We start from the raw sequence: 21431 nt of genomic DNA, 5'->3' as shown, positions 1-21431 counted from the left end.
CCTCACATCCGTAGAACGCAATGGGTTCTAGAACCCATCTAATTATTTTTAGCCAGATTCTGATTGGGATGTCAATTTTGATATTTTTATTAATAGCATAAAAAAACTGTTATTGGGAGCGTAAAAATACTGCTTCCAAGTGATGAACTATAAGTGTACCTGCCATAAGAATCTCCTCGTAGCCTGCCATGGTGGAGATAATGTCTTCCATTTCTTTTCTTTGTTATTTGCTTCTTGCTGTATGTATAGGTAGGGCGAGGGCATCCTGTCCAAGCAGGTGTTTGTCTCCCTGAGGGCTGAGTGTGTCGGGTTCTTCACCCGATCTGGCGTTTAAGTCTCCTTGCCTTGTGACTCTGAGTGATTGATTTCTTCTTCTAATATGGAGAAACTGTCTTCGTTAAAGTCAGGAGATTCTGCTGGCGGGACATAAGCACACAGAAGGATGTTCTTTTCTGTCAACATGACTGCTCTATTCATTTCTAGCCAAATATAAAATTGGTTTATTTGAACTGTTTTGATGGAGCGGGCAATATCCGAGCCCTGAGTCTCTTCCCTGTGCCACTCCGGGCAGTTTGGTGGACAGGATGGTGAGTTCTCTGTAGCCTGTAGAACAACCAGTGGGTCCAGCTCCTCTGCTCCATGTCTCCAACAGGATGATGATGATGATGATGATGATGTCTGAGCTTTTGATTTCTGAGATAAAGTCTGCGTTTTCCATTTCACGTTCCAACATGATATGATAAATGCTGTGTTGTGCGTGGGGTTTTAAATTTGGTAGCAGGTTTTGTCCTAGGACATTACTTGTGAGCAGATCAGGTTGAGCATCTGATGGATGTCTCTCAGCTCAGTTGTTGGGGCTTGTGCAGTCGCTGGTGCGGGGATCCTGCTCACCGTTCGGACGTAGATGAGGCCGCCAGGGTTCTGCTGCATGTGCGGGGTGCAAGGTGTACGCCGGAGAGGCTGTGCTCTGGTTTGATGGCTGGGGTTGATGTAAAGTGGTGACAGCAGACTTGGATGGGAGGCTGGACGAGGATACTCTGGTTCTGATGGCTCTCTCTCTCTCTATGTGCTTGTCTCTGTCCCTCTCTCTCTCTGATGCTCTTTAAATACCTTTATAAGACAGCATAAAGAAGTGAAATGACATTATAGTAGAATAATTATGCATATTTTCTATTTAAAAAAAAAAAAAAATGATACGCCCATAGATAACAATATACAGAAAAGCTGAATTAGGAGGTCCAGCAGAGGGCAGTATCTTAGTGCTGATTGTGTGTATGTGTGCGTATGTGTATGTGTGTGTGTGAGTGTGTGTGTGTGTGTTGATGTCTCCATAAGGATAGGGATATCTGACAGTTTGGTCCTTGTGGCTGGTTCCCACGATGAAAACTGCAGCGTTTATTAAAGGAAATGTTTCATTTTAATTACTGAGATTAAGGTTAGTGTTAGATTTAGGTGTAGCATGGGAGTAATTAGCTGCATCAATAATTATGCCAATGGAAGGTCCTCACAAGCATAGTAAGACAAATGTGTGTGTGTGTGTGTGTGCATGTCCATGCTTGTTGCAGGTACAGGAGTGTATTCTAATATGAGGTTAAACCTTTGTATAAGTGCCTTGTTTTCATGACGCAAAACATAATTGCTGCTCGCTCTGAGTACCACGGGAGCATTTGAAGATAAGTATCTTTCTCTAACATGTCTCTTTTATCACCTGAAGTGATTCCCTCCCACAAACACGGCTTTGATCAGCATTCATTCAAAGATTGCGCTAATCGTATTCATCAGAGAGGATGACTCAGGCGTGTGACCTGGACCGGAGTGGGTTCTGGATTATGTAAAACCTCACAGGACTGGCAAAGCTGGAAGTAGGGCTTGTGAGGGTCAAAAGCAACATGATATGACATTTGGCTTTGGTGAGTTTCTCAATGTCCCACTTAGCGTTATCAGTGGAGAGTAAATCAGGAGGTCTGTTTGCAGTCTCACACCTCCTTTCTCAAACTCTCTAAGCTTCCAACCTCCTTCATGGGAAAGATATTCACTCTGTTTAGCTATAAATTAAAAAAAAAAAAGAAAAAAAAAAGTGATGCTTAATAATGTGCAGTTTTTCGTGCGATTTATGGATTCTATTAATTCACAACACATCTTTGGCATCTTTTTTATTTCTGGATGATCTTATTATAATGGCGTCTCTATAATAGAATTAACCATGCATGAATGTGTCCTTTTTTTATTCCGCAGCCCTGCCCTTAGACCGTCTAGTGGCGTGGTGGTGCAGAAAGTAGCATTGCTGTCTGACGGCTCCGAGCTCCCATGAGTTTTGCATGTTCTCCCCGTGTCCGTCTGGGTTTCCACCATGTTCTCCAGTTTCCTCCACCTCCTAAAAACCCAAAACCAGTAGGACGATTGGCTACGCTAAATTGTTCCTAAGTGTGAATGTGTGTGTGCACGGTGCTACAGAATTGAGCCCCAGGCGGGGTGTATTCCCACCTTACACCCAGCATTCCCAGGACCCTGACCAGGATAAAGCCCTTAATGATGATTAATGAACGAACAATGTACTACTGATACACGCTACACAAAGACTATTTAATACGTCACAAACTGAAGTCGACCTTATGGGAATAAATATGGACTATACAGATACAGTTCTATGCAAAAGTTTGGACAGTGGAAAAATGTCTGCTGGAAAAGGCGGTATTCGCACCCTGTCCGGGGTGTACCCCGCCTTGTGCCCGATGCTCCCTGGGATAGGCTCCAGGTTCCCTGTGACCCTGAAAAGGATAAAGCGGTATAGAAGATGGATGGATGGATGGATGGAAAAGGCGGTTTGATATCTTTTTCTATAACAAGAGTCAGAGAGTGTACTGCCCTCTGGAACTGTTCCTCCTTATGACAATTCTTGACATGAGTAACAATTCCTAATGAGTTAATTAAGTTATGAGTCTTTGAAGGGTGTCCAAACTTTTGCACATACATGCCACAATTCCTTTTTTAAAAAAAAATCAAATATAAAGTAAATGTGTATAAATATTTGCAGAAGAAATTTACAACTGTACATTATTATTATTATTATTATTATTATTATTATTATTATTATTATTATTATTATTATTATTATACCTTTACTTCCTTTAGGCATTTTATTTTAAAAGGGGCTTTTTTAAATAATAATAATAATAATAATAATAAAAAACACAAGAGAGATATTAATATTAAAAGAAAAAGATAAAACACGACCAATTAATGATTAATATATCAAATCTGAAAATATCTGTAATAAATCAAATTCCAGCTGTGTTTTAAAGCTGATAAGCAGCGGGTGAATAATGACTACCGTATCTGAGCACAGAGTGTTCCAGATCGGATAAAAGCAGGCCCATGCTTCATCATTTTACTTCTGGTGAAATATTAGATCTGATAAGGAAAATATTCTGTCGATGTAATGCACAACACTGAGTCTCAGGTTCAGCACTGCTGCTGAATACATTGATTTATATGAATATCAAAATGTCTTTCAGAGTCTGTATTAATCGACTAGATTCTTTCTTTTATTAGACATCACTTCAGTTGAAATCATCCATCCATCCATCCATCCATCTTCTATACCGCTTTATCCTTTTCATTCTCACGGGGGAACCTGGAGCCTATCCCAGGGAGCATCGGGCACGAGGCGGGATACACCTCGGACAGGGTGCCGATCCATCACAGGGTACAATCACATACACACTCACACACCCATTGTTATTGTTAGCAAGGTGGAATTAAAGATGGCTGAGGGCGGCTGTGGATCAGGTGGTCGAGCGGGTTGTCCACTAATCGTCGGGTTGGCGGTTCGATTCCCCGCCCACGTGACTCCACATACCGAAGTGTCCTTGGGCAAGACACTGAACCCCAAGTTGCTCCCGATGGCAAGTTAGCGCCTCGCCTGGCAGCTCTGCTACCGTTGGTGTGTGAGTGCGTGTGTGTGAATGGACGAATGAGACACAGTGTAATGCGCTTTGGATAAAAGCGCTATATAAGCGCAGACCATTTACCATTTATGAAATTCTGCTGGCCCAACGTCAGGTGCCTTCTCTGTGGTACACGTGGTGATATATTTCACACAAGCTATACTGAAGATATTTTACAGACAATTAAAAAAAAGCAATTTATCCAGATGGGTTTTATTGTTATCTCATCCATATACAGTACATATGTTCGGTGGAATGCAGAGTATATGACAGTGCAGCATACAACACACACGATCAGTGTATGGTTTCAGTAAGATCTTTTCATTACAACTTGTACTTGCAGAACATTAACACAGAACAGTGCTGGTATACACACAACAAACAACAACTACACAGAACAGAAACATATTTTGGAAACCAGTCCAAAAGATACTATGCAAAAGAGTGCTGGTGTGAGTAGAACCACTGCCGGACAAAGACGTTTTTATTCGTAAATATTAGCGTTTTTAATATAACAGAGAGCGCACCTCCCAAAGCCACTGTTATTGTGGTTATCAGGTATGAGTAATGTGACCGGACAGACTGCAGTGTCCTTAACAAATGCACTTTGTGTTGACTAAAATCCAGTAGGCACCTCTTCAATGTGACACATCTGTGATTCAAATAAAAACAAAAACACGATGACGTCATGAAAGCCCAACTGAAATAATGTAAGTGCTTGGCAAATTGCTACGGTTTATTAAGAGGAATAAAACTCTTACATTTATGATATTTGATAAGAAGACACCCTTATCCAGAGCGACTGAAGAGCTGAGAGTCAAGCCGGGTCTCGCTCAAGGGTCCAGCAGATGCATCTTGGCAGTGCTAGGATTTGAACTCACAACCTTCTAATCAGAAGGGCCAACGTCTTAATCACTTGACCTACCATTGCCCTCAGAATATGTTCAGAATGTGGGATGCCAGATCTTCACACACACACTCGTTCACACGAGGGACAATTTTAGAGTAGCCAATTCATCTACTGGCAAGTGGGAGGAACCAGGATATCCAGGCAGACATGGCGAGAACATGCCCAGAAACTTCCCACAGACAGTAATCCAAGCTCAGGAGTGAACCTGCACCACACCTTACTGAAAAAAACAAAACAACAGAAACCCTCATAGAATTTGTAATGTTTCAGTTTTTAATGTTTATAATGGGAATTATATTGGTTTTAATGGAAACTCTAATGGTCCCTGTGGGTCTCTACTGGTCAATTGTTGCCTTCTATTACGTCTAGTGGTTATGTCTATCCTTAATATGTCCTACTACATAATGGAAAGCATTTAATAATGGTTTTAATGGTTAACAGCTGATGGTTTGTAATGGTATGTGTAGTGGAAACCATTAGAATTGATGGTTTTTATTGGGTTGGGTTTTTTTTTTTGTGTGTGATGTCCTGTTTTATGCCTTAGATATTCATAATTGTGCATTGTATACTTTATCCCTTATCTTACTGGGATTTAAGTAGACATCTGTAACAGGAGAAATTTCTTGCATACAGTAAATTGTTCTCTAAATCGGATGTTTTGTCATAGCTGCTGCCGCTGCGTAAAAATGCCCTACAAATCCAGTTCTAAACTACGCTATGCAGACCTAAATACACAATAACACACAGAAAATAGCCACAGGTTCAAAGCCACACTCTTAAGTATAACGATCACTGGTAGGTAATTCATTTACAATCACAATCAATTCATTCAAATTTCTATAAATTCATAGAGACGTCTGAAAAGACAGAAGAGGAGTGAGAGAGATGAGAGTGAAATCAGATGAACCCCCTCGATCAAATTTAAACACTGATGAAGGACAGCATGAAGCAAATAAACAGAGAGGCCCAGAGCTACTCAGCTGGCACCGTCACTCTGTCGGCCTTCATTCACAACACAGTTTCAAACCATGAGTCATTTTATAGCGCGCTTTCCTTTCTGGTTTATTTATCAGCTCTGAACTTGCACCATAATCACACCTGGCAAGAAGAATGCGCTTCGTTTAACTTCAAACTGAAAGAGTACGTGTGGATTTTTGATTTCAATGAGCCGTAAGACTTAATCATCGAGATTAAAACAAAACAAAAAAAAAGGCTTGAAATGTTTCCCTTTACGTGTAACGAATCTAGAATATATGAAAATCCCACTTTTTGAATTCAATCCCGGAAAGAAATTTTTCCCCACGATACGATTCTAGTTTTTTGAGCTGCATCTCTTTTTCCTCAGGTGTGAAATCATTTACACCAAATAACCAAGTGTAAAAGTCCTTTAAGAGACAGAACTGAAGTACACTTTCATACGTTTGGATCTAAAAGACATGATGCAGGGTCCAGACTGTGCAATAAATATAGGTATTTCAACACGTATGGCAATCTGAGTGCTAAACATTGTGATTTTTTAAAAATATATATATATATACTGTACCATCATATATTAAAAATAGGTAAGTAAATGGACGATGGCATGGTGGAATAGCGCGTAGTGTCGCCACCTTAGAACTCCGGGGCGTCTGATTTCGATCCTGAACTCGGGTTACTGACGGCGTGAAGTTTCAGATATTTTCCCTGTATCTCTACGGGTTTTCCTCCAGGATTTCCAGTTTCCTCCCACCTTCGAAAAACACGCCTATAGATGGATTGTCGACTCTCAATTGCCCCACGGCACGAATGAGCGTGTGAACGTGTGTGTGCACGGTGCCCTGTGATGGACTAATATCACATCCAGCGTGCTTCCTGGAATCCCACCTCGGGCCCAGTGTTCCCGGGATACGCCCCGGATCCACCGCGACCCTGGCCAGGATAAAGCGCTTACTGAAGATGAACGAATATAAATATTTGGTCATATTTAAAGATTGGCCCATATTAATTCCATCAAAACAAGGCCGAAATGTTGGGAACAACATTTGGGGAGTTTTTTAGTTATCTAGTGATTTCAACAACACACTAAGCTCTAGATCTAAATCCCTAAGCCAGATGTGATCAATAGCAAAATTCCCTAAGACGACATCATGAAGAAGCTTTGAGAGGAAGCAGACTCTAAATCAAACCAGTCGTGTTCTGGGTGACTCTGGATAGTATGATATAGAAGAAAGGCAAGCAGTGCTGAATGTAATGAAGACGTGCAGGTTATGAACACGTGTTTAAGACAGATTAGGTGGAATGCAACAGTACTTTCCGTGCAGTGCATATCTCTCTCAGGTATTTCAGTGCGATTATCCACAACAGCTGGAAAACTGAATCATAAAGTGATTCACTCGCTTCAGTGATTAATAACGTCAAGGTTCAAAAGAAATCGAATGTATCCGGAGGCTTTGAGATCACCCACGATGCGCACAGAACACGATAAAAATGAGGGTTTTTTTTTTTTTTGAGGGATTATTTGTATATTACAAGCTTCTGAGACGTCAATATGACAAAGGTCAATTTTGCAATAACGCGTAGACTGAGAGAAATAATCAAGTCACAGGGAAATAAATGCGTCATCGATTAGGCCGTTCAGTTGGAGACTATAATGTCATCCGGAGAAACGTTTCTCCCCTTGATTTTCATTTGTTAGGTCTGGAGGTGGTCCAGTAGTCAAGTAAATAAAAGCCAACCCTTATAGTATTACTACTACTCTATGCTTCGGAATGATTTCCCTCTTGAATAATCAGTTTTAGGTTTCTTTTAATATGGAAGTTTTATTACGAAAAAGCGATTAGGTCAGAAGAATCTGAGAAAAATGACCCAAAACGCCAGGCAAAATTAGCAACACATTGTTCTTAAGTGCTTGCATAGTGACGTAAAGGTCACAAATAAACGTTTAAACACAACTATTTAGCTGACACCTGGAACAATTTAACACCATGGGTTTACTATTATAGCTTTATAGCCTTAAGAAAATCCCAGGATTAGCATAAATCCTTCAGTCAGAAGTCTTGGAAAGTAATACTCATGCATTGGACATGAAATTGGATCTTGGATAGTACTACGGAAAAAGTAGGTAAGTCTATCATTTACGAGTTGGTGTGTGAAGTTGTCTAAAATATAGATCTATATTTTATTAACTTCATAATCGTAATCATGTTAAAAAACAATGGATAATTCGAGGAGAAATAAAAACATAAAAGCTGTGGTTAAATTTAAAGCCATCATCAGTGCACACTCTTATTGAGGTACTGCACAAACATATTGGCTATCAGTCCGATGTTCTCTGTCGGGTGCGTCTTGGTGTAACTGATGAACTGTCTCCGAAGTTTCCTCAGTTCGGCTACGTTGAGGTTTCTTTTCACATCGAATTTTTCCGTAGTTCCTGGAATTGCGATGGCGTCCCCAGGAACGCTGGTCTTCTGCGAGTCAAGAACAGCCATTAAGATCTCCTGAGTAACTCTGTCCAGCTCGTATAAGAAGTTGGTAGACGATAGCGGTTGACTTTGTGTCGACTGGTTACGTGGTGGCGCTTTCCTTCTCAAAATGGCATCAGAGATCGCTTCAAATGGAAGTCGGTCCTCTTTCTGGAGAGTAAAGAGAGGACTGTCCCACCTATTTCTCGAATCAGGGGCTTCGAACCTCAGAATTACGGCATCCAGGATTTCCTGGGAATATCGATAAGCTTCATCTCTTTCCTTGTTCCACTCTGAGCTCAATGCAGCAGATGTCAGACAGTAGACCAAGCAATGTGGTGTCTGTGCATGCTTGACCAGACAAAACAGTTCATATCTGTAGCCTTTAATGTAATTCAAGGAATCCAGAATGACAATGTCATCCTTGCTGATTTTCCTTTCGACTTCAGATCGCAAAGCACCTCTCAGATCTTTCTCCCTCTGTGAGTCTGCATACACCGAGTTCTTCTCAACACCCTGCATTTCATCTCCAATGATGTCAACTTGTTTATCTGTGTTTTCCACGAAGTAGTCCTTTAACTCTTGAGCTCGGCGACTTTTGCCGCTGCAAGGAAAGCCACATATAATAATCAAAGGCATTTTCGTGCAAATATATTTGTAAGTAAGTACGTATCCGGGTTCTCAGTCGTAGGATGTGTACTCGACCTCGTGGTTTGTGTACCTACTTTGTGCCTGTTATAAATAAATTTTAAAAAATAAAATAATAATAATTCGATTTTTACTCAGGCAGATGTTTGGGCAGCTACTGAAACAAACATGGCCGCCGCCGGAGGGAAATCGGTTTTGTTCGTGTGTCTGGGTAAGGCTCTTAAATATATGTCCTGAGACCTCAGTAGCGTTCAGACGTGTTGTACACATGTGTAAAATTCAGGATGATAGTAGCGGTTTGATATAAAAAAGTTAAATAAAGACAGAACAATGGCTCTGAGGATGGTTTAATTCATTACGTGACATGCGAGCTAGCTCCTTCCTGGTTTCTTGTCCTAGCGGGACTGACTCTTATAGTTAGGTTTTATTTCATTAGTTATTTATTTATTTTTTATTATCATTTATTAAGTCGAATTTGGCTAGTGTTGCTTCATTCGATTTAGTTTGTCTGTACTACAGCTTATTTATTTATATATATATAAAAAATTCTGGAAGTAAAAAAGTAACTTATAAACGATTGATTAAAGAACGTAATGACGTGTCGTACCATGACGCAAGACGTGTTATGACGTGCCATGCCATGACGCGAGACGTCAGTTGCGTCTGAATTCTCGAATCTGATTGGTCAGAAGGTGTGCATTATTTTTAATTACTGCTGGGCTCGGAAAAGTCGTTCCGGCTGTAAGGTTAATACGCTCGTTTTAAAAAAAGTTACTGTTTCTATAGTAACAGCTCATAGACAGGGCCTGAAATCCCTTCAACCGGAGTTAATTGCCTTTTCAAGTATCCCCTGGGTGCTAATATTAAGTGAACGTTGTAATAAATGGAAAAACCTCTCAGTTAAAGCATTTTCAATTTGTCGAAATATATTAACATGAGTACTGAATACACCTTGGATGGGATGGCAGTTCGTCACACGTCACAAATTCGCACCCTAGGGGTTGGTTTATCTTAGCCGTTCCACCCAATAGCATGTTTTTGAGAGGTCGGAGGAAACCGGTGGACCCAGAGGAAACCCACCTGGATATGGGGAGAACCTGCGAAACTCCACACGGATCATAACCCGATCATAACTTGGGCTCGAACCCTGGAGCTTTGAGGCAGTATTATTGCTCATTAATGAAGACGTCATGAATTTACACAGATACATAAATAACTTTGCTTTGTGTCCTACGCTAGGCAATGTGAAGTCACTAGGGTTATTGGTGATGCTAAATTATTACAATTATTAACGCCAACTCGCTGTCTCAAGTGTTCATGTAGGTATCTATTTAACAGGTTTCCATTAGCGTGTTATAGTCATTTGAACAATATCCAAGTACTCTAAAGACGGTTTTAAGATGGCTGATTTTGTTTTCTAGGGAACATCTGTAGGTCTCCGATCGCAGAGGCCGTCTTTAGGAAGATGGCCACAGACAGTGGAGCGGTGGACAAGGTGAGAGACGCTGCACGTCATAGTTCTGATATATGAGATGAAGGAGAATGTTCTACATGTGTAGCTACGAGTGGTGAAACACTTCACTAGTAATTTATTAGACGATGCTGAAGGACACCGAGGCGGATTTACCGAGCCGTTCAGGTCGCGTTCTGCATGTAAAACCTTGCGTGGTATGTACGGACCTGGCGTACCAGCCTGACCGTGTAATTAAACAAGTGTTTATGCAGAAATGTGTCTTATACCCAACCAGCTGCATCTCACATTCACGTTTGCGCCTTTGTTACACACATGGACGCCGGACGGTCCGAGTGAGAATGAAGGCAAGCGCATCTTCACTATAGGACTTGAAATATTATCCAGCGGTGTGTGACGTGCCATTCGTGATGTCAGGACAGTCTGTAATGTGATGCGATGTCTGTGCTACTGTTTTGTCTCCTGCTTTATGTGTGTGTGTAGTGGAGGATAGACAGTGCGGCCACCTCCACCTATGAGATCGGGAACCCTCCTGACTATCGAGGTGCAGCCTGTATGAAGAAGCACGGCGTGCCCATGCGCCACGTGGCGCGTCAGGTACGGTGGGCATGAACGTAGAGCTAGTTCCATTGTGTGTGTGTGTGTGTGTGTTGCAGTGGGTTATAGACTCCGGTGCCACGTCAGACTGGAACATAGGCAGCACTCCGGATGAACGTAGTCTTACCTGCCTCAGGAAACATGGCATTCATACAGATCACAGGGCACGACAGGTACCTGCACGGCGTGTGTGTGTGTGTGTTTGTGTGTATACATATGTGATTGTTGTTCTTTTACACTACACTAGCAAAAGCTTGCACAAATAAAATTCAAAATGGGTAAGTTCTATAGACTCGAATGCAGAAGTTTGCGCCCCCGTGGTTACTGTGTGGGGGGGGGACAACAATGTTTTATACAATTTATTGACAATCATAACTGTTTTAATGAAAGTAGTATATGATGTCAGAGGTGTGTGTGTGTGTGTGTGTGTGTGTGTGTGTGTGTGGTCAGTACTGTAGCTGATTCACCCTTCTTCCACTCAGCAACCAAACAAAAGGCCCAACAAACACTTATTCCAATACATACCCACATTAAAATTCTTCTTCTGCTTCTTCTTCTTATTATTATTATTATTATTTCTCCTCTTCCTCTTCTGCCTCTTCTTATTCCTCTCATTCCTCTCTTCTTATTATTAGTCCTCGTCTTCTTCTACTTATTATTATTATTATTATTATTATTATTATTATTCCCCCTCTTCCTCTTCTTCTCATTCCTCTCTTCTTATTATTATTCCTCGTCCTCTTCTACTTATTATTATTATTATTATTGTTATTATTATTATTATTATTATTATTATTATTCCTCCTCTTCTTCCTCTTCTTCTCATTCTTCTTCTTCTTATTCCTCTCATTCCTCTCTTATTATTATTCCCCGTCTTCTTCTATTTAGTATTATTATTATTATTATTATTATTATTATTCCTCGTCTTCTTCTACTTATTATTATTATTATTATTATTATTATTATTATTATTCCTCCTCTTCTTCTCATTCCTCTCCTTCTTATTCCTCTCATTCCTCTCTTATTATTATTCCCCGTCTTCTTCTATTTAGTATTATTATTATTATTATTATTATTATTATTATTATTATTATTATTCCTTGTCTTCTTCTACTTATTATTATTATTATTATTCCTCCTCTTCCTCTTCTTCTCATTCCTCTTCTTCTTATTCCTCTCATTCCTTTCTTATTATTATTCCTCGTCTTCTTCTACTTATTATTATTATTCCTCTTCTTCCTCTTCTTCTCATTCCTCTTCTTCTTATTCCTCTCTTCTTATTATTATTCCTCGTCGTCTTCTACTTATTATTATTATTATTATTATTATTATTATTATTATTATTAAATACCAGGAAATAATATCTGAAATCCTAAGCTCTCGTCTCATATCCATCTTTTGATCTGAAACCCAAATGTCTTTGGTGTATAGCACAAACAAATGAACTGGCCTTGCCGTTCCAATAGTTTCGGAGGGGTATGTGTATATATATATATTTTTTTAAATATGTATTTTTATATTTTCAATGTGTTTGGGAATACACATTGAAAATATAAACTTTATCATTTTTTCAGAGAATTTTTAAAAAATCTAAAAGCAAAATATGTGAGGCATACAGTAGTGCAGTTTTCTCCTTTTTAAACTCATTTCTCTTAATATAATATATAATAATATTCAATTAATAGATCTCGTATGCGAGCACTTCTTGTATTGTTCTCTGCTTGATATCGCTTTGCTTGTATCTTTCTCATTTGTAAGTCGCTTTGGATAAAAGCGTCTGCTAAGTGAATAAATGTAATGTAAATGTAATATCTCGTTTGATGTAGCGTATCGGAGCTTGTGTCCGTTTCCGTCGCCGTGAAAACGAGCTCATGGCAGATTGCTGCCTTTCACCTTAAATGCACTCTGACGTCTGTCTGTGTCTCCACTAACTCTGTCCTCTCACCCCTGACCCCGTCTTCATCCCTCCTTTGTGCTTCAGCCATTGTCGATTTCTCCAGTAGACTTCCTCTGGAAATGTTTAGAGCTCGTTATCTTGGATTTTGGCTGACCTTAATGAATCGTCATGTGCGTTCTGATGAGCGCAAAAAAAAACAACAACAACCAAAAACCACACACACACACACAGCCGTCCACATCATGTAAAAGGAAACGTGTTTCATCAGACCAGGCCACCTTCTTCCGTTGCTCCATGATCCAGTTCTGGCCCTTGTCAAAGTCGCTCAGATCCTTACACTCGCCCATTTTTCCTGCTTCCAACACATCAAAATCGAGACCTGACCGTTCACTCGCTGCCTAATATATCCCACCCCTTTGCCACTGTGACGAGATAATCAATGTTATTCACGTCACCTCTCCGTGGTTTTAATGTTATGGCCGATCAGTTCCCTGAGTGTTCTAGCGAGTTCCTAAAGTCAGCAGCACGTAAACAGTCCCGTGGTACAAAATCGAAAAAAAAAGGTTCTCTCTTTGTGACTCGCGTTGCTTTGCAGTTTTCACCCGTAGCCGATGTGATCAGACCGCACCGCGTAGCTCTGCGGCTTCTCTTCACCGGGTCTGTCCGGGACGATATAAAACGACTGCCTCGTTAACATTCCAAATACTTCCCTATTACATGAATATTCAAATCTAATTTCGACCGTTCTAACCCGGAGCTGCTCTGGCTCCGTGGGAATGAAGTCGCGCCTTCTCTTATCTCCTTCAAGACTAATTGGTGGTGTTGAACAAGGAGGGATGAAATGTGACTGATCCCGGCTGAAGAGCTTTGTAGGAGTTTTTTTTTTTTTTTTTTCTCCTCCTCAAACTGTCTCCTTCAAGCTCCAAGAGATCAAATACGCCGCGTGAACACCGAGTCGTTGTTCAAGAATCACAGTGCAATGGATAAAATATCACGCAACTACTACAGACGTTCTTAAAAGAGAACTTTAACGGGCCCTGTTGCGATTGCAACATTCCCAGATATTGGATTATACGCAAATATGTACCGTGCTATTTATTTATTGCAGTCGTTATTATTTTAAACTCTCGAAGCCAAACCACTAACACTGTGGTAACATCAGGGGTCTTGTATAATTTAAACAGCACCTCCAGTTAAGTTCACTCTGACATGGCTTGTAATTGAGATTTAGAATAAACCCAGTCAACTCGAGTACTAATGCTCTTTTAGATACCGGTGCTTCTTTCTGTGTGGGTTTTAGTTTTTCTTCTTCCTCGTGTTCATGTCGCTGCTGTTTGGTTGCTTTTTTTTTTTCTTTTCTTCTTCTTCTTTTCAGTAGACTGAAAAATGTGCTATCGCCCCTTGCTCCGCTGTCTCGCAAAAATAATGTCCGCTCTTGCTCAACCCATGTACGAACACATGTATGAGTACACGTGTGGCCACAGATGTGCTTTGATGTGCATCTGCAAAGGATTACTCATCTCGCTCAAGACTAGACACTCGTAGATTTTTCTCCTTGTCTAAAGACCGTTGGAGCGCAGCCAGTGCACACAAGCTTCAGAAACGGCCAGAGATCGCTCGGTTAGAGAGAGAACGACCTTTTTAGGTCGCTGCGTGTCCGTGGAAATGAAATGACTCATGTTTACTCCTCTCTCATTCTGTCGCTGTCTCCCCCCCCCCCCCCCCCCCCCCCCCCACACAGGTGACGAAGGAGGATTTCGCGACGTTCGAGTACATTCTCTGCATGGACGAGAGCAACTTGAGGTTTGTTCACACGCTGGGTTTTTGGAAATAGCATGTTCTGTATGAAACGGTTCCAAAAGCATACTTAAGCAAACGTTGAGCCACCCGTCTGAGCGGGCGTGGAATGCGCATTACGAGCTGCTGGTCAAAGCGCGCCCTTAGCGGAGGTCTCCCGAACAGAACCCGAAGCTACTTTGTATCTGTGAGAATAAATCTCCCGACTCTCATCTCTCCTTTCAAGACTAATTGGTGTAAGGAATCGAATGTGACTGATTCCAGCCTTAGAGCTTTGTAGTGGAGCTTTGGAGCATCTCGTCCAAGCTCCAAGAGGTCACACGGAGGGCACGGGTATGTCTCCGCTTCTCCCGTCTCCACCAATCGCTCATCGCGCTCAGATGTCCTGGTAATCCTGGCATTTCTGTAGGCCGAGACCCGATGAGGATGAGCGGTGAGAGGAGAACGGCCAGACGCGTTCGAAGATCACGGTCGCTCAAATATCCGCTCTCTACAACCACGGTGAGCTGAAAAGCATCTCGCGCACAACACGTCGAACCTCGAGGCGGAAGAGACGCGACAGCCCTGTCTCCTGTTAGCCAAGAACGGGAATCCAAAGCCGTAGTGCGTGCGCAGACGCTCACTCACGCCAATCTTCAGCTGCCTGGTTTTGGTGCGCTTTGTGATTGGTCAGTGTCATTATGATTGACAGAGATGGGGGAAGACTAACTCTTCCACCCAGAGCACAAGGCTCGTTATTCTCTCTGGGATTCCTGTTCTCCTAACAGTTGGGCAAAACTTTGAAGAGCTATGCCACTCAGGAGATTTGTTTAACGTCATAAACCATAGCAGTGTGGGTTGAATTTATTTATTTATTTATTTATTTATTTATCTATCTATCTATCTATCTATCTATCCCCACCCCTCCCCCAAACTAATGGTCCAGTTTGGGATGGATAATGCCTGAATCACATGTTCCCAGTCCCAGTCCATGTGCTCCTGCTTAAGCCGCTTACCGAGTTCCTCGGATTCTTGCGTCGACGAGACTTTTCTCCTTTGCCCCTCTTTTTGATGCTTAGCTCTTGAGATGTTTTACGTTATTTCCCTGAAGGATCTTTTTTTTTTGGTCCCTGACCAAGTAGTGATGTCAAAACATACTAAGATTTACTGGTGACATGGACTTCTCCTAGAGCTTGGAGATGAATCCACACCACACCCATCGTCCATCATGTGCGTTGAGCAGTGGGTCTGCAATTCCGGCCGATGAAAGACTTTCCTTCCGTCCTTCACCTTCACCTCGCGTGTCCTCGGCAGGAAGGGAACCGGGCCGGGTGATTCAGAAAAGAGGTTAAGGCGAGAGCAGAATTATTCAACCGCCTTCAGGTTTATCGTCAGAATTCACAGACTTTCAGCTGTTTGTAATGAACAAATCGAACAAAAGCAGCGGAAATAGTTCAACACAGCGAATGCTTCAAGTGGTTTCCCCGAATTCAACTGAGAATCCGACTTCTAACGACGTCTCGTAACTGGAGACGGTGTGACGAAAGACGAGGTATAATTTTGGATTGAGTGTTTATGCAAGCCACATGTCTAAATCATCACACACCCGACTTAAAACATAGTGTTCGGCTCAGTAATGCTGCTCGTGCCCATTTGGCTTCATAACATAGCCATCCCACATATTAAATTATTGGAAAAGAACTGTTCTGAAAGTTTTATCCAAAACCGAATGGCGAGCAGACAGTTCAACTCTTCTGAATCTGTACAGATACTTGATTCGCCCAGAGCTGGACTATGGAAGCATGATTTCTGGATCCGCCAGATCATACAGGTGCATCGCAAAAAATTAGAATATCGCGGAGAGGGTCATTTTATTGCAAAAGTGGAACTTTCATGTATTCTAGATTCATTACACGTGGAGTGAAATATCTTTTTGTTTTAATCTCGATGATTACGGCTCGCAGCTCACGGAAATATAAAAAAAATCCACCGTCTCAAAATATCAGAATAAAGAATTTATCGGACGGGACCGGTGTTTAAACGACAAATCACGGGAAATAAATCACGTCGTTGGGACGAGACACGTATTCCCTTTTAATGATCGCCGGGGTCAAGTCTCGATGCCGGGTAGGACCCGCGAGGCTCGCGCACGCGATCCATAATAAAAAGGAATTGTACTCTGTGCTTGGACTGGGTGTAAACTTCTTTGGATGAACGTAAATGGTACGTGAGAAGGTTTGCCGTTTTGTCTCGTTCGTGACCGAATTGATGCGTTTTGTGTTTTGTTGCAGAGATCTGAAAAAGAAAGCGAACGGCGTAAACAACTGCAAAGCCAAAATCGAGCTGCTCGGCTCGTACGATCCTGAAAAACAACTGCATATTCAAGACCCCTACTATGTAAGTACTACTCTACTCGCGCACGCACACGCACACGCGCACGCTATTGGCGTATACACTGACTGGCTATTTTATTTGATTAGGAACGACTGTACACTTCCTTATTCGTGCAATTATCCAATCGGTCACTCATGTAGCAGCAGACCAGTGAATAAAATCATTCAGATGCAGGTCTTCCGCTGTTGTCGCACGTCCTCCTCGAGGTTCAGCGTAGAGTGTGTTCTGAGATGCTTTTCCGCTCAGCACGGTTGGAAAGACTGGTTTTCCGAGTTCCCGTAGCCTTTCGAAGTCTGGTGGTTTGCTGTGAACGTTAACTGAAGCTCTTGATCTGTATCGTTTACGTTTACACTTCTGGCACTTGGCAGACGCCCTTATCCAGAGCAACTTACACTCATCTCATTTATACAAGGGCCCGACTGTGGCAGCTTTGGCAGCGCTGGGATTTGAACTCGTGACCAGCAGTCCAACGTCTTAAACACTGATGTTCTACATTGTACTGGTGCTACACGATTGGCTGAATAGATTGCACAGTCGCATGAACGTGCAGCGGTAAAGGTGTTCCTAGTAAAGCGGCCGGCGAATGTAGTTGTTACAAGTAAGTAGCCGTCGTCCCCGTGGGCCTTTCTTGTCTGGACTAAAAGCATTACATCATACTCGTCTGATCTCATCAGCGGTAAAGCTCATTCCTGCTCAAGGTGTAGTTCTTACAGAGAAGCTGACTCACTCTCCTACAAGGATCCTTACCACGGCCCAGAATTCCCCTCTTCACTTTACCCCGATAGGGTCTCTCCTGACCTCGTGATTTTAGCGCCGAGGCATGTAAAGTGTTCTTCGGAGTGAAATAAATTGATCGTGTCAGGAACATGGAAAGAACCCCAATGATAACAACGCTGAGTAAAATCGTAAATTTGTCCACGTCAGTCCAGTCCAAGTCAGTATATTTCTCGCTTGGGTTCATTGTGTGTGTTTTTGTTTGATAAATGTGTCTTTGTGAGTGTTTATGACCTGGAGCGTGTGAATGTAATGCTTAAATAGATCTCTGGGGCTCGTAAAAGAGACCGATTAGGTGAGATGGATGTAGATGCTGAAAACAGGGAGTCCAGGACTAACATAGTTTTAACATAGCGAGCTGAAAAAGTTCAGGGGCGTGTACTTGCGATCGATTCTGCGGGAGCGGGGGCGGGACCTCGATACCACGGCTCTTCTTTATGCTCGCTACTGCGCAGACTCGGGCTCCGAGATATCGGCGCCGTATGGGGACGTCGCCGGCTTCGCTTTTCTACAGCGGAAGAGAGTGAAAGCGTGTCGTCGATCTTTTTTTTTTTTTCTTTTCTTAACAGTCTATGGGAGGGAACGCTTAAACGTAAAGAAAACGATGCGTTTCGGACTTTATCGGGATCAATGTGGAAGTAGCCTTAGAAGGTAGAAAGTAATCGCGCGCACTACTGCAAATTAGTTCATTCTCCTGCTAGCATCTCCGAGTTCAACACGTCGAGAGTAAATAAAGACGTCGACCGGACCCGTACGTGCGATGTGAGGGGGAAACACCACGGCTCGCGTCCAAATGTTGGCCAACGACTTTTTTTTTTTTTGTGCCACCTCAGAGAACGCTATTTCTAACCGAGTCGTATAACAGGCTCTGCGTTATTTATTTATTTTTTTAAAAAATTCTTTCCTCCACCCAGCCGTACGCGGTGATGCAATCAACAATCAGAAGCTTAGTGAAGACGCGGGCAAAAGTCACCGCATGGTGACGGAAGATTTCAAGCATGTTTATTTAAGAGATTAATTTTGATGAATTGTTCACAGTACAGTTGTACAAGCCACAGTGGTGGATTAGCGGTTAAGGCTCTGGGTGAGTGATCGGAAGGTCGGTGGTTCAAGCCCCAGCACTGCCAAGCTACCACTGTTGGGCCCTTGAGCAAGGCCCTTAACCCTCTCTGCTCCAGGGGGCGCTGTATCATGGCTGACCCTGCGCTCTGACCCCAACTTCCTGTCAAGCGAAGAAAAGAATTTCCCTGTGCTCTAATATATATGTGACCTATAAAGATTCATACATATATGTATGTGTGTGTGAAAAGTGTTTGGATTTGAGTTCGTCTTTAAGAGCACCGTGCTTGGACTCGTGCGTCACGTTGGATGGAAGCCAAAGAATTTTATTTATTTATTTGTTTATTTATTTGAAATCTGCCCCTATTCACTGCTACTCGGTACAAAAGATCACTCAGGACAGGGTGATGATTAAGCACTCGCCCTCCGAACAACACGGCGGAGTCAATTCCCCTCTATTCTGCCTTTATGCGGAGAAGCCCTCAGGATGCAAGTGTTTGCAGCTATTGTTATCGCAGTGCTGTTTGCAGGCCTCGGTTTAGGTTTGCGAGGGTAAACGAGTTCGGCGGCAGACCCTGTTTCGAGCGGCGAGAAAGCAGTGGTGCGATGTGCGTTCGTCCAGAGATGCGTTAGCAAGCAGGCTAAGCGGATAACGGGGATTATACACAACCTGCAAACAGATTTCTGGAGGAAACCCCCCCACCACCACCCCACCCCCCGAGTCACTAATCCACCCGTTCCACCTACTGGCATGTTTTTTTTGGGAGGCGTGAGGAAACCAGAGAACCCAGAGGAAACCTGCATGGACACGGAGAGCGTGTGTGAAACGCCACACAGAAAGTAAACATGACGTGAAGACGTGTTGTGAGGAATGTACGTCCTGGTTTTAAGCGATGTTTTTGCAGACCCCGCACACACACACAAAAAACACACACACACACACACACTACATGATTTCTTCTTTTGTGTTTTTTTGTTGCAGGGAAACGAGCAGGACTTTGAGAAGGTGTACGAGCAGTGTGTGCGGTGCTGTAAAGTCTTCCTGGAGAGAAACTCCTAACACACACACACACACACACACACACACACACACACACACACACACGCAGGAACCCAAGTAGCCATTTTATCCTGTCACATGTGTTCTGAGTATTATAGTATGAATAACAGATTGCACTAATGGATTTCACACACACACACACACACACACACACACACACACACACACACACACACACACACACACACATATTTGCTGTGTGATGTCTTAATTGGAAGTTTAAGAATTGTTGTAAGAATCTGCTTTCGACACACTGACCTCTTCATCCGAAGGGGATAAATAAACCGGCTAAAAGGCCGTAAATAAACCTGCGTACGAGTTGCTTTAATCGGTGTGGAATTCACATGATTAATAACACGCCCTGACAGTAATGCACTTCAGACTGAATTTAAATTCTCTCGTCCTCCTTCCCTCCTCCTCCCCCTCCTTTCCTCCCCTTTCCAGAGCTGTTATGGATTCGTCTCCATAATAACAAACATCGATTGTTCACATTTCCGCCTCGGGCGATTGCGACCGGGCTTTCGGCGTTTAATCGGAAGGAGAACGGGCAGGAACCGGTGTCGATCAGATCTGCACTGGAAAAAAAGGGAAGGATAGATGGTAGCGGGCTTAATTGCTTTCTCCTTTCATCTGTGCTGTTTCCCTTTCTCTTCTGTCCTCATGCGTCTGCGTTTCAGTTTTCTGGAAATTTCCGTTCGAATTCGGTTCGAAGTTGCGCAAACTCGCGGAAACGTTTCCTGTTCAATGTCGGCACGTGGAGTGTGTTCCACAGATCTCTTGGGAAAAGGAGAAAAAAAAACGTTCGATCTAGAACCCTTAACGGTGCTTCAGACTGTCTGTCTGTCTGTCTGGGGAAAGGTTAAAGATTCCATGTAGAACCCTACAACCGAGCGTTTCCCAAGTGCTGCCCCATAACTAGTCCTAGAACCCTCCAATTTTATTTATTTATTTAATTTAGGAGTCTATCTGGACACCTGGTTTAGGAAGAACCCTTAAGGAACCTTTTCTTCTGAGAATACAGTAGAATATTTTATTACTTTACATTCTTACAAAGTGAAAAGGTTAACTCTAGAACCCTTAGGAGTTATTCTGTGATTATTCTTTTTTAAAAGAGGGTTCCTTTTTTTATTTATTTATTTTTATTTATTTTTTTTAGTTTAGGAAGAACCCTTAAGGAACCTTTCCTTCTAAGAATAGAGTGGAATATTTTATTACATTACTTTACATTCTTACAAAGTGAAAAGGTTAACTCTAGAACCCTTAGGAGTTATTCTGTCATTCTTTTATTTATTTATTTATTTATTTATTTATTTATTTATTTATTTTTAGGAAGAACCCTTAAGGAACCTTTTTTTTTTCTCTCTTCGGACGGTTCACCCAGATATGTTTTTATATCAGTTATCATTGATCATCGTGACACATGCACTTGTTTCATGTGAGAAGTTTTCAGATGAAATG

General features: G+C 42.2%; 2 protein-coding genes across 3 annotated transcripts; one reads left to right on the top strand and one right to left on the bottom strand.

Annotated features, from left to right (window-relative positions):
- Positions 1–6380: 6380 nt before the first annotated feature.
- Positions 6381–9020, bottom strand: kti12 (KTI12 chromatin associated homolog). Its single transcript, XM_017486824.3, has one exon. The coding sequence runs from the start codon at positions 8934–8936 to the stop codon at positions 8109–8111; it is 828 nt and encodes a 275-aa protein (XP_017342313.1). The 5' UTR covers positions 8937–9020; the 3' UTR covers positions 6381–8108.
- acp1 (acid phosphatase 1) lies at positions 9000–20280 on the top strand. 2 transcript variants are annotated; one of them, XM_017486827.3, is made up of 6 exons: positions 9000–9156; positions 10367–10440; positions 10900–11013; positions 14652–14713; positions 16978–17083; positions 19896–20280. In XM_017486827.3, exons 1-6 carry the CDS (start codon positions 9114–9116, stop codon positions 19971–19973), a joined length of 477 nt encoding a protein of 158 aa, XP_017342316.1. In that variant the 5' UTR covers positions 9000–9113; the 3' UTR covers positions 19974–20280. The 2 variants fall into 2 exon arrangements, with proteins under 2 accessions (XP_017342316.1, XP_017342315.1); XM_017486826.3 differs by lacking the exon at positions 10900–11013 and adding an exon at positions 11073–11186 and having other exon boundaries at positions 9001–9156.
- Positions 20281–21431: the final 1151 nt, after the last annotated feature.

Source organism: Ictalurus punctatus, chromosome 15, assembly GCF_001660625.3.
Source record: "Ictalurus punctatus breed USDA103 chromosome 15, Coco_2.0, whole genome shotgun sequence".
Classification (NCBI taxonomy): domain Eukaryota; kingdom Metazoa; phylum Chordata; class Actinopteri; order Siluriformes; family Ictaluridae; genus Ictalurus; species Ictalurus punctatus.
The sequence above is the reverse complement of the archived record's forward strand: the minus strand, read 5'-3'. Positions and strand labels throughout refer to the sequence as shown.